This window comes from Solanum dulcamara, chromosome 9, assembly GCF_947179165.1.
Source record: "Solanum dulcamara chromosome 9, daSolDulc1.2, whole genome shotgun sequence".
Taxonomy (NCBI): Eukaryota; Viridiplantae; Streptophyta; class Magnoliopsida; order Solanales; family Solanaceae; genus Solanum; species Solanum dulcamara.
The window spans coordinates 43762744-43777054 of NC_077245.1; the positions used below are offsets into that span (position 1 = coordinate 43762744).

A 14311-nucleotide genomic window follows, 5' to 3' on the forward strand; every position below is an offset into this window, starting at 1 on the left:
TTTTCCAATTTTTCAATTGTTATTTGTCATATACCATTCTGGAAAATAAAGGAAAAAAGATTTCCTATTCTCTTGATCCACTCTGAAAAGAATTATAGGAAAAAGCTCTAGTTATTGCATCTACAAGTGAGGGATGTGAAGCTTTTTCATTAGCTGTACATTCTGTGATGCATGATTTCAAATTCTCAATTATTTGCTTGCTATCTGGTTACATGCAACAATTTGGAACTAAGTGCCCTTATACAGACATATCCAGTCATCTGTTGTTAAAGACTGATATTTCATAACCTGCTTAATGGATTAAATTGGTACTTCTGTTTATCATAAATCTGTGTCAGGCACTCCTGCTGCAAGGATGAAGAAGGTTCCTAGTAATGTGGTGAAGCAACGGAGTCGTGAATTAACTGCTGTATTCGAGTCCTTTACTCCATACACTGGAGTGGAAGGCAAAGTAGAGAGGATATGGATTACTGACATAGCTTCAGATGGAGTTCATTTGGTAAGCATGATAGAGCCAGATATCCAGATAACTGCTTTTGTTTCATAATGCTGTTTCGACTCTTCTAAAGCCTTAACAATCTAGATGCAGTTGTTTGCTGGGACATGATGGGTTTCCTATGTTCCAAGTAAATTAATTTATTTTAAAGTATAATAGTTGTTGAAAGTTTAATTATGAAACACAAATTAGTCTATAAGATCAACCAGCGAAGACAAACTCTGATAATACGCATATCTCCTACTGGTAGTTCCATTTGTGTGTGACAAGCAAGTAAATAATTTCCCTACAAAAAAATTCATGAGTGCTCAAATTTCTGCTCAAATTCTTATATGCATTTCATTTCCTGAATGACCAGTGCATGATGTTGCATGTTAGATGCAAATAGCTTCATTCCCATGAGTAACTCTCTTTTTTCCCCAATGGTCTATAGGTGGGACACACTAAGGGATACATTCAGGTCCTAGTGATTGGTCCAGAAAGCATGCTGGGTACCTCAGCTATGGTGAAAATAACATCCGTAGGTAGATGGTCAGTCTTCGGAGAAGTGATTGAGATCATCTGCCAAAATAACAAGGATGTCCACTCACATAGGAGGTTTGATGAAAGGTGCTCCCCATGCGCCCTTTCAGAAGAAGCTTGTGCCCATTCAAAAGAGCTAGAACCTTGCTCTGCAACATCTGGTTGCTGCAGTGACATTCCAACTCAGGAAGCAATAACACTGCTGAAGAATGACCCTAATCAAGATAATCATAGCAGCAGAAACTTAATTGGATGGTTTCTGAGGAATCGTAAGAATCAGTCTTCCAAAAAGATGGACTTAACTAGCTTGGAGTCTAAGGAGAAGCAGATACAGGATTTAGGTCGCCAAAGCGCTTGGAGTCCTGTTGATATAGCCCTACTTAGTGGAATATTATTGAGCTTGTTCACAATAGTAGCTCTATTTTTGAATCTTGGATCTAGGAGTTTGTCATCCAAGTAAAATCAATTTTGTATCTTTTAACTTCTTTTTTTCTGCAAATCACAAAGTTGAGGGCAGATGCGCTCTTGCAAGAGTTTGACATTGTGGTTTGTTTTTATATGATAGTAGAAACAGCTAATGTGATGGATTTTGTGTCAACCATGTGCTATACACACTTTGCTGTAATAGTAATTTCTCTGCTGTTTTTTCTCTTGTAACCAGAAAAAATGAGTCTGGCAATGAAAGTAATTTGAGAATTAAAGATGGGAACACTACTCTTTATCAGCTTTGAATTTGCAGTTCCTTTTTACATCTAAACAGGTACAAACAACTATACTCTACAACCTCATATGATTACAATATCAACCAAGAAAGAGAGACTTGTTATCTAATACAGGAGCTTGAAGAATGTGGGACGTGCATTATGTAAGTAGGGATTGTGGGGAGTGGGGTAACAAGGAAAACTGTTCTTCCATTTGTGTCTTCTGTAGCAGCCTTTTATCCCACTTATTCACTGAGCCCATCTCTCTATTTTACAACTTGAATACATAGACAAGGTGAAAATTTACCAGCATCTTACAAAAGCATATCAGACTTAGATGGTAATCTCTTGAAGAAGTTCACAGGTACTGATGGCAGCCTGCTCCTGAACCGTGGATGGCGCAACCAGTAAAGGCCTATGAGCACTGCAACTAATTGGAATGGAGTAACATATAGAAACACAGCCCAGATCAATGCAAGGATTATAAATATAGCAGTAGCCCTTGGATCCCGCCAGCTTAGTATGGCAAGAGCCCTTTCACCTTGTGTTGCCAAATCTCCAACTACAGTTTGCACCCTCCCGGCCACGCTCCTTAGTCGATCATACCTCATTCTCACGAGGTCTGTTGGCCGGGAAGTAGGGAATGTGTCAAATTCTTCATCCAGCTCATCTGGGTGAGCATTTTCAGCTTGCGAAAGGCGAGCATCCATGTGGGGTGGAGCTCTAGGCCTAAACCTGTAGTTCCACAAGCCAATTACAAACAGGTACAGGAAAATTGTTGGCAAAATGAGTTCTGGGTAGCAAATCAATATCAAGAAGAGCACATGGACAAGGATAGTCGTCAAAGGGTTTTTCCAATAGCAAATCCCATCAAACCATCGATGAACTGCGGAAAACCCAGAAAGCAGTGCCATTATGCGAAAGAAATTAGCTTTGCTTCTTCTGAGGCTGAACATATGGTAATCCACATCCAGCATATACTCAACAACCTCCCTTCTGAGAGGTGGCTCAGCCCTGGCCAGCCTTGCAGCCACTATCTGCATTGCCTGGTGGCGCAACCAATCAATATGCCTAACGGAAATGGGTTGCACATAATGCATTTTCGGGAGCAATGGCCTCCCATATTGTGCTACCATGTTCACCCAAGCAGTACAAGTGAACCTTATGGCCAAATGAAGCTCTCCATGTTTCCTTAAACCAGAGGGTGTAAGAACCAGCAATGGATAAAAATGTGTATAGATCCGATCAGTTTCCAAAGTCGATAACCTAATTCTCACTTTACCAATCCTCTGATCTCTAGCTTCATCTTTGCCATTGATGTGACAATTGTCAAAGACCCCAATGGTAACAACTGTACACGGATCAAACACTTCCCAAGAGAACTGCTCGTTCCATCGTGGAGCGAGAGTATCAATGAGTGTTCTTGTTCGAACCCATTTATTCCCATACTTAGCAACACAATATGAATCTGTAATTCGACCTTCTTTACTCTTCATTGGCACGAGATTCTTGGCACTTAGAATACCTAATTCAAGAATTCCAATACTCGGCTTTCTCAAGAACTTTGATGATGGTTGAAGATCACTGCTAAAATGTGTGGACTCATCAAGAACATGGTAACCAGCATCTACCCAAATTCTAAGGTGAATCTTGCTGGAGAACTTCACTTCTTTCTTCTTCTCGTCATCATCTGCTGCATGAGAAGGCTTGAGAAGATTGAACCATATAGCATCTGGTAGCTTAGAATTATCAAATCTGGTTGGAAAATTTTTAACCGATATCATAGCCCTGCCAATCAATTCATCTTTTCCCGGTACTCTATCCATAACATCTACTATCAAATACTCCTCAAAAGGCTCAGATGCAACAAACATTAGCTCCTCACTCCACACCGGATTAATGGCTCTCATCTGTGAGGGCTTGGTAGTCCTTCCCTGGTGTCCAAGCTGTAACTTGACATAAGCCTCAGGTATCCGGCTTCTATCTGATGGCAAAAGATCCTGAGCTTCAATAACTTGAACTCTTAGATAATACAATTTAGGGGAGAAATATACTTTGGAGCGCGTATTAACCAAATTGTGTTGACTAGCCATATGAGCATCAGAATGCCAAGCCTCAGGAAAAGCCTCATCAGCTTGAGTTCCCATCCAAACAGCAAGCATGATTTCACCGTGTGGAATCTTCTCCCCTTTCTTATTAACCAACCTGTACCATTGTGGAGCTAAAGGACTATCTGGTGGAACACGAAGAGGGACTTCAGCAATATCAAAAACAACTTTGCCAACAATATCATCTTTCCCAAAATCCTTATCTTTTACAGTAACTTCAATCAAATTAGATTGAAGTCTTTCTTTAGAGAAGGCAAAAACACTGTTCCATACAGGGTATTGATTCTTTTCATAATGCCTTGTAACACCTTTGTAATTACCAAGTTTCACCTCAACATAAGGATCAAGACTCCCTGATATATCCATAACTGGAAGATCCTTAGCTTTGACAACATTAATATACAAAAAATGCATTTGCTCCACCAAATCATAAGTACTAGCAGTCTTATCTCTACCCCAATACCCCATTCTTGCAGCCAAAGGTGGCCTTGTTTCCACTAACCCAAATTCAGGCCTTGGACCACCACCCATTTGCATCTGCATTAGATTGCTAGCCATAGATCCACCAGTCTTTGCAAAATCAGCCCTTTTCTCTATAACCACCGGAGGAGGTGGTGGGCCAGACGCCGGCGCCGGTGCCCGTGCCGGAATAGAATGAAAAGTTCTTACCTCTGGCTCTTTCTTCTTCTTCGTCTTCTTGATTTCAGTCTCCTTCATGTACTGCTCTTCAAATTTGTTGGTGTTAATTTCTTGAAAAGGGGTTGCTCTATCTTCACCATTATTCACATTCTGCTGCTCAGTTTCCACCGGCGGGATGACATTATCACCACCGCCAAGAATTGCATAGATTCTTAAGGCAATATCACCTTTGATATGTGAAAAAAGTCCTCTTTTATCAAGTGGGTATCTCTGAACTGAAGCTTCAGGATCAGAAAAGGGGATAGAAGCACCAGAAATCTTGACACGACCAAGAAAATTCTTGTGGTGTCCCTGTCTTTGGTCATTATAAACATAGACAGAGATTGTCTGATTTTCAAGGTCTCTTGGGTTCTTGATGTTGAAGAAAAGCTTTTCATTCCATTGGGGATTGAGATCTTTGTTTTTTGTTTGAGTTCTTTGTCGTTGCTCATCAAAATCTACTTCAACAAAAGGACTTGCTGAACCCTGTCCATCTTTAGGCATCAGATCACTTGCATCAAGAACTTGTACTATTAACTTAGCCATGGAACAGTCTTCTAGAAGAAATTATAGAGAGAAAAAAGTGTGTGAAGGTGTAAGGAGTAGAATTGAAGGAAATGGAGAATGATGGAGAAGAAGGGTAGGCGGTGAAGGAGATATTGCAAAACAAGACAAGAGTTGTAGTGGGGTGAGGGTTGGGGGTGGGGGCGTAGGAACTAGAGTGTTAAATTTTGGTGGAAAGTGGTGGTGGTGGGGGCGGGGGGGGCGGGGTCCTGTCAAAGTCTTTGGTATTGTAGTATATCTCTTCTGATTCTAAACACAAAAAAGCTAAAGTATCAGTTTCTTCCTAGTCATTTTTGAGATGAACTAAACGGCAATTCCAATTTCGAATTTAAAAAAGTAAAAAAAAAATCTGACCCTTCAAGAATATCTCATAAAAAGTATTCTCAAACTACCCCTCATTCATATTAGTGAACTATTGAGGTATTACACATTTTAAAAAATATATATCTAAAAATAAAAATTAATTATATTTCATTATTATTCTTTGATTATTTTTAGATTACTTTTTTTAAAAAAATAAAGTAATTAAAAATTTCACTAAAAAATCTCAATAATTCTGTTTAGACTATGAAAAATTTACTTATTTTGAGATATTGAAAATTCTCAACCTAATATGAATCAGAAAGAGTATATTTTCTCTCAACATAAATTTTTCCACAAAATTGTAGGTCTTTTTAAACTCCGTATTACTAATATTTTGCAATAAGTTATTCAAAAATTTGTTTATTATTATGCGAAATAAAATATGAAATATAAAAACGTATATTAGCAATACATAAATAAAAAGATATATCAAAGACAAAAGACAGTAAAAGTAATTAATCCCCACATAAAAATAATTTTTATAATATTATTCATTACACAATGATTTGCAAAATTATTATTTTATTATTATTTTTTATACTTTGATTATTTTATTTTATTTGTGTCGCTTTTGTTATTTGTTTTCTCATAACGCTTTGAACTTCTTAGATTTATCTGACCTCTTTTTATGCTTCTTTTGAGTCAAGAATCTCTCAAAAATAGCAATCTTATTTTGATAGAAATAAGATCTGCATTATACTTTACCCTCTCTGAATCTCACATTATGGAATTTTAATGAGTTATTGTTGTTGTGTATATAACTAGCAAACAACCACTAAGTGAAAAAAGAAAGACAAAAATGAGGAAAAGCCTTTTCTTTCAATTATTCATTAATTTAATGGTCTTGAAACTTTAGTACCCAAAAGTGACGTCTACATTTCAAAATGCACTACCTAGTAGGATAAGATTCGTGAGACATTCAAAGTTGAGTGACACTCCACCTTATTATTATTGTTGTTGGTATTATTGTTATTTTTGTTATTGTTGTTGTCATTATTGTTATTATTATTATTATTAATTATTATTATTCAGCAGTTTTCTTTAATATTGTTATTTCAAGTATTATTTTTGCAATTTTAAATTGTTAACTTTATTTTGTAGTGTTCATTTGTATTGCAAAGTGAGATATCTTATTTTGCATGAAAAATATTTTCTTCCTCGAAAATTAATTTAAAAGTCAAACATATTTTACCACTTTAAATAATAAATATTCTCTCTCTCTTTTAACTCAATTGAACATTTTAAATATTTATGTTACCCTCTAAATTATCAATCTTTATCTTTCTTTCTTCTTTTTTTTGTGATTTTTATTTTTTAATATATGATTTCTCTCTCATTCTAATCTATATTACGAATTTACCAATAGAACAAAAAAAAAAAATTTGTGAAGCAAGAAAGTAACGTACGTTGAACTTGACCCTTTGATCAACCTTTGATGATTTAAAACACTTTTTTATTCATAAATTAAGTATGTGTTCGGCCCAAGTATTTTTTGAAAAAAAAAATAATTTCTTTTTTGACAATTAGTATTTGTCAATATATTTTGTCATTACTTGGCAAATATATTTGGTAAAAATCTCAAGTTTTCAAATTCTAGAAAAAAACAAGAACTTGGAAACTTGAAATGTTTTAAAATTTTAAAAATTAGCCCAAAATTTTATATTTTATAAAAATATCCATTATTTATTAATTTTAACTAAATATTTATCTACCAATTTACTCCATTAATATGGTCAATCAACACCATTAAATAAAACTTACCTATAAAAATATTTGGTGAATGAAAAATAGATTCAGAATACTACGACAAGGCATGAACAACTATAACTTAGACAAGTAAGTAAAAATAGTAATTGTTTGTGCCGTATTACATAATTTTTGTGTGAAAATCAAAGCAGTGATGGAATATTCTCTAAATATGAAAGTGATGATAGCTTGTCGGGAAGATATTATTTGTACAATGTGAAAAGATTTTATAAAAGAATAGTTTGTTATTACCTCCCCAGAAATGAATAGTTTGAGTGACAAGATTGAGAAAAAAAATAATTTATTTTTAATTCGATTAAGGTATTGCTCTTGCCCATATTGTTATTTTGTTGTTGATTATTATCAATTATGTTATAAAGTTTTTTAATTAACGAAACATGTTCATTATAATATTATAACACAAATTTATGAGTATTTTTAATAATTTTTAAAACTTACAGGTATAAAATAATATTTTTTAAAAAACTTTACCAAAATTTTAAAAAATTTGTGATCAAACGCATGATAAAATTTCACCAAAAAATAACTTGTCAATAATATTTGGAAATTTGAGGTCAAACGGCACATTTTAACTTTTGAAATAATCCTCTGTCCCATTTCTTTTTTCTCTGCATGTTTAGAAATTGGGATACCATGTACACATTTCAGAAAAGCAAGATGAAAATCCAAAAACCTGTGATTAAATACAAAAGAAAATATACATTTTCAAAATAGCAAGGGAAAAACGATAGTACCTTCTTAAATTAAGTATGAATAATTCAATTTTACTAACTCAATTTTCAATTTCGCATCAATATATCGCGATTAAACAAAATTTAAAGTTAAAATACAGAAAACTCAGATATATCACAATATTATGTATAAAATTATTCGTTATGTATTTATTAATTTGATATATGATAAGGAAAGCAAGAGGAATATATCGTTATTATTATAGGTAAAAAAGCACTTTCTTTGCCTTTCAAAAGGGGTTAGGAGCGTCCATTATTCTATAATCAACATAGCTATCACTACCTAGGTTGTTGATTTCCAAACAACTATACTTTTCAGTTTATTTTTTATTCTTTTAGAAATTAAAATAATACAGGAGGAATCAAATGTCAACAATCAAAAGAGAGAAAATTCTCTCTATGTATTTGGTACTGAGGAAGATATTTTTCAAAAAATGTTTTCTAATTTTTTTTTTATATTTGATTAGTCAATGTATGAAAAATATTTTCTCTACGAATGGTACACTTCAATTTACATATACATATCACGCGGTTTAATATTTTCTGAAGACAATGGCCGGCTACTTTCATACGTTTGACTATTTCTTTTCAATTAAGTGTGACAATTCATTAATTTTCATTATTATTGTTTCTATTACTCTTCTTGTTGTAATTACTATTAATGACAGTAGTAGTATTGACTTTATTTTATGATTTATTTACACCTTTAAAATATGCTCCCATTTTCCTAGTACACAACTACAGAGCCTATGAACTCAAACAATAACTTGTTTGGATTGAATTATTTTAAGTGTTTTTAAGTTAAAATAATTTTTAAATATTTAAATAAAATAAAAAAAATATTTATAAGTCAAAAAGACAAAAATAAGCCAAATATAAGTTTATCCAAACAGGCTTTTAAAGGTAAAGCTTATCATTAAGTTAGCCCTTGAATCAATCGAGGATTCTTGAAGATAATTTTTTTGGGTATTATTTTTAGATACATTAGTTAAATCTACTAATTATTCTTCGATACGTTGTATCATTTAGGGGCGATATATATATATATACACGAAGAAGAATCAGAAATTCTTTAGTAATACCATATGTTAGAAGTATATCGTTAATAAGTTTTGAGTTGGATCCTGCAAAGGAAGAAACAATAAAATGATGATACAATACTATTACTATTGTTGTACATTAAATCATAGATACTCTTAATTCTTTGCCTTTAATCATTCACTTTATTATGTTTCTCCGTCTATTTGATTGCACTATTATAAGTAGATCCACATAAATATTCTAACTTTTTTTTAAGGTTCCATGTCCTATAATTGAATAACATGTGTGGATAAAAGTGAAATAGCTAAAGAGTATCTTCTCCCCATTACACTTTAGAATCATTCTCATTCAAAAGGACAATGAAGTAGTGACATGAATTACCCAATCACTCCACTTCCTCTTTTAAATGTACTTGTACCATAATTAAGCTCCTTTTCACTTAAGTTGTGTTTCTAATTTTTTTTCCCCCTTTCATTAAGAAAACAATGGTACCTCTAAAATGGGATGAGATGTAATTGACATCCAACTTCCTTTGACATGACCTCTTATCACCAACGCCGACACCATTGGTCTGGTTATAAGCCCCTGGCTTGACGAACAAAAATTAAAGTTGCTACTATGATGGGAAATCTCATTGCTATTACTCAAACAAGCATGAAATGTATGCTTGCATATTCGTCCATAGGCCAAATCGGATAGGTAATTATTGGAATAATTGTTGGAGGTCTTAATCTTCTCGAAAGCATTCTGCATAGTCAGACTCCTGTTCGTTGTAAGATTACTGAAGGAAAGATTGGTCATAAATTTGGAGAGTTTGCTTCTACACAATTTGAAAGGACGTATGTGTTTATTTATTTAATTTTATACGAGTTTAATTATTTATTTGTTCACACTCTAAATTGAATTTTATAAGTGTTTGATGAAACTAAATTAAATGACACTAATCCCATATCATACTATATATCGTCACTACCATATTTTAAACAGGTAATTTCCCTCAAATAGGTAGTTATAGAACGTCAAGGGGCTTATAACTTTATCATTGCTTTCCTTCTGTTATTTGTTTTGGAATCTGCATACAAATATTCTAGGACAAAAAAATGGTAAATTTGCACTTTTAGTCCCCATATGATATATACAAATTCTTATTTGATCAATATCAAATTTAGCTAAATACATTTAATTTTTAATTAATTAAAATGTGTATTTTTATAAATTTAACATATTATTAACTTTTAAATCATTTAATTATTCATATATCATGTTAAATTTAAATCATATAAGTTCTTAAATAGTTCACTTGTAAAGGAGAGTCTCCTTTTATTTTCAATGGACCTTCTCTCTCTTCTTGTTTTTTTTCTCCCTATAGATAAAATATATATATATATAAAAAAAAAGACAAGAAGCCTATAAAATTTTATGCGATAAAATATATATAAAAAAAAAACAAGAAGGCTATAAAATTTAATGCGAATAAAGTTGGAATCTAAAGCTAGTAATATATCTGTCTTTATTTATTTATATATATATATATATAGGTCATGTGGTCCAGAGTATTAACATAAGAAAAATACCAAAATTTTCTGATAAGGAAGACAGTATTTGTAAGAGAGTATCTCATGTTCTACGCTAACAATGACACCAAGCGGAACTTTCTTACCTATTCTACTATTACTACACTACTCTTGTAAGAGAACAGATCTACGAAGAGGGACCCACCACTACAAAATTTTCTTTAGGATTTTTTTTAAAAAACACGATATACTAGTATGTATCATAAAATTGTTACTTTGGTCTGAAATAGGTGGTTAAATTGAAATTGGAGAAATTAAAGTGGGGTAATGGCTCATTTAAATTAATTTGGGTTAAAATGGGCTAAAATTTTGATTGGTCATGACTCATCTAAATTGATCCTATAATCGTAATTTGAATTTTAACTCAAAAAAATAAAAAATATGCCTCTTAATTTGATTTTAGTTAGTATCTATGACTTTTAATTTTGGATGTGCAGTGTATTTAAATTTGTGTAAAACTGAAAAAAGTAGACATACATATCTCATGTGACATAATACACATAGGACGGTCACATGTAGATGTGAATTGCCACGTAAGACGTCAAGTATGATGTGTGTGTCTATTTGTTCAACTCTATATAAATTTAAATATCTACGATTTGTGTACATTCAAAATTGAAAAATATAGATACTAGTTTAAGTCAAGTTAAAAAATATATTTATGTATTATTTATTTATATACACTACATGATGAAAACATCAGTTACAAAAATTATCATAAGTTTGTTAATTGTTGTAATTACGTACTATTAATGCATAAATAAATCCATGTGCTTAAGACATATTTCAAGGAGATTTTTTAATTAATATTAAACAACATGGAAGTTTAGTTAAATAATCAACTCAACAGCAAAGTGTAGGGAACTACCCAGCTGGTTTTAATAAATCGCCCATTCTTTATTCTCCAACAATGATATGTCTGTTCTGATCCCTGTCTCAACTCTTAGCATTAAAAAATTCACCATTCATGTACATTGTCTCATTGTTTCCCTTCTTTTAATTTTCTTCAAAGTAAGAGAAAATAAAAATAATTAAAACTAAAGTTCTTTATGATTCGTACGTTTTTACTGATCCCACTGAATAAGAATATATATACTAAAATTGGGAACATATTGAAGAAAATAATCTTCTACATCATTTACTCATTTCTAATACTTTTGGTTTTTTCAAGAGTCAAATATATATTCAGCTCGCTTTTATCTAAAATGTTATTATCATATATAGTGTAATATTTTAGAGGTACTATTTTTAAATTCCTTAAATTGTCACTCATGTATGAAAATTTGCTTTATAATATTATTTTTATTTTTTTAGGATCACAATATCACTCAATTATTCATAGTTTTCCTCAAAATATACTTGTCTCTCCTAATGGTATGCCATATCACATTATTCTTTTTTTTTTAATAATACAATATAAACTTGTTTAATGTATGTACAAACAACTTCTTTTAGGTATTCAATAGAAACATTTACCCCATTCTTGAATTTTATACAAGGTAATCAAATTTTAAATTAAAAATAACTAATATTTATTATTTATTTGTCAATATCTTTATAAAATAATTATAATAAACTTATAAGTAAAAATTTAAGTAAATAAAATTCACAAACTAATTTACTAACAAAATTATAAAAAGAATGATAATTCGTATTGAAATTGAAGTATAGGTTCCATCCTGCAAGAGTTCTAATACGTAATATTTATTTTAAAAAGTCCTATATATTTTTCCAACTGTATCAGTCAACTATAACTTGAATATAAAAATACACTTTTATTGAATTAACATAACAAAAAATATAAAATATCTGAATTTCAAATAAATATATTTGTCCTTATGGACTTTTATAATATCCATGTATTATGCGGGTATGAAATGCATAGATTAATCATGCATTAAATTTGTATGTTTATGTATGTATTTTATAGTAATTTATTTATTACTCTCCACATTCTAATTTATTTGTCCTATTTTAATTTGACATGAAATTTAAGAAAATGAAAAAAGATTTTAGAATCTTTTGATTTTAAATCAAACATATGTCAAATATACTAAAATATCTTTTAATTTTGTGTCTTAAACATGTCATGTGAAAAATTGAAACAAAAACGTTGCTAAATAGAAAAAAGAGATATTTTAAAATGGACCAAGCAAATTAGGATAAATAAATTAAAACAAATGAAGTATTTGATTTTTGCCAAGGTAAGTAATCAAAACTAAAGATTTGCCTTGATAATAGTTCAACAAAATACATTGCAAAAAACTAAAAGTGTAGCTTATCACACCCACATAGTGATATCATAACAAATTAAAAAGTTGTGTACTAATAATATTAATTTAATGTACGAATAAATAAGAGAATAACTTTTTATAATTATTTTTTAAAAATATTGATAAATAAATAATAAATATTAGTTAATTCAACTTAAAATTTGATAACCTTTTATAAGATTCAAGAATGAGGTAAATGCTTCAATTGAATATCTAAAATAAGTTGCTTATAGAGACATTAAACAAGCTTTTATTGTATTGTTAAAAAACTTTTTGTTTGAAAAAAAGAGAATAATATGACATGACATCACATTAGGAGAGAGGAGTATATTTTGAAGAAAATATAAGTAGTTAGATGATATTATGGTCCTAAAAGAAACAAAAGTGATATTATATGACAGATTCTCAAACATGGATTCTAATAGTACTTTGAAGCAAATGTATCACAAAATTCTAATGTATAGAAGAGAATGAAAAGATTTGTCAGAAAGAAAAAAACATCAATATCACAAGATATAAGTATCACCAATAAATAAAATCAGAAAAAAATAAAATACGATATTAATTTTATATGCAATAATACTTAGCTCTTTATGCATATATTAAGTACTATTGAGATGTATTTATGTATTACTGTGTGTTGTATTTGTAGTATGCCTAGGCTTTAGTGTAGTAACTCTCACAGTTAGTCTGTTATTAGCTTAGCAATTAATTTGTTAGTTGTCAGTTATATAGTTAGAGTTGTTTAAACTTGAATTAGATATTTTTCCTTTCTTTGCTATATAGTATACTCACACATGTGGAATGAAACACAATTTTAATTTCACAATTCACAAAGATGCAATCTCTCTTTTCCCTCTCTCTCATGACATAGATCCTGAAGGGATCACGCCATGCATGAATGAATCTCAAACTTACTGTGAAAGCTTAGTCCCCTAGTTTCAAACTTGATATGGCATCAGAACAAGACTCTATTAGATGATTAATTATGGATAATTTGTGTGCTCACGCAGGCAATTTTAGATTTGTGATTTGTGTTAGTATTCTTTGTTGCAATTGAGATTTGTTGTTCTCTTTACTTTCTATCTAGCTAGGTTTTACTTATGCTTGTGAATCAATAATAGATAGTCATGTTTGTCACTAATAAGGAATATCAGACTACAACTAATTCTTCTAGTCTGTTCTACATGCATTCATCAGATGATCCGGCTGCGATGCTTGTACCAACTTCTTTCAATGGAGTTGGATATAGGCCTTGGAGATCGAAGAGGTGTACTACCTTTTCTCTCAGTGAAAAATAAATTTGGATTCATTAATGGCAAGTGTAAAAAGCCAGTTGTAGACTCTCCAAACTTTTGACTATGTGAGAGGGGTGTTGATATGATCACATCATGGATTTTGAACTCTTTTGCTAAAGAGATTGCTGCCAATGTTGAATATATACATGATATAGTCAAACTCTGAAATGAGAATTGAAAGATTGATATGATCAG

The 14311-nt window shown here is 31.2% G+C and overlaps 2 protein-coding genes across 2 annotated transcripts in view; one reads left to right on the plus strand and one right to left on the minus strand.

The window, feature by feature from the left end:
* LOC129902297 (uncharacterized) overlaps positions 1-1616 on the plus strand; it is a 29645-nt gene extending 28029 nt beyond the window's left edge. The window contains exons 10-11 of the mRNA XM_055977475.1: positions 339-499; positions 930-1616. Of these exons, the coding sequence (XP_055833450.1) occupies positions 339-499; positions 930-1478 (710 nt within the window). The 3' untranslated portion in view covers positions 1479-1616. The remainder of the gene's footprint in view (positions 1-338; positions 500-929) is intronic.
* Positions 1617-1714: 98 nt separating this feature from the next.
* On the minus strand, positions 1715-5083 carry LOC129902296 (FT-interacting protein 7). Its single transcript, XM_055977474.1, has one exon. It carries the CDS (start codon positions 5049-5051, stop codon positions 2034-2036), a length of 3018 nt encoding a protein of 1005 aa, XP_055833449.1. The 5' UTR covers positions 5052-5083; the 3' UTR covers positions 1715-2033.
* Between the last annotated feature and the right edge of the window lie 9228 nt (positions 5084-14311).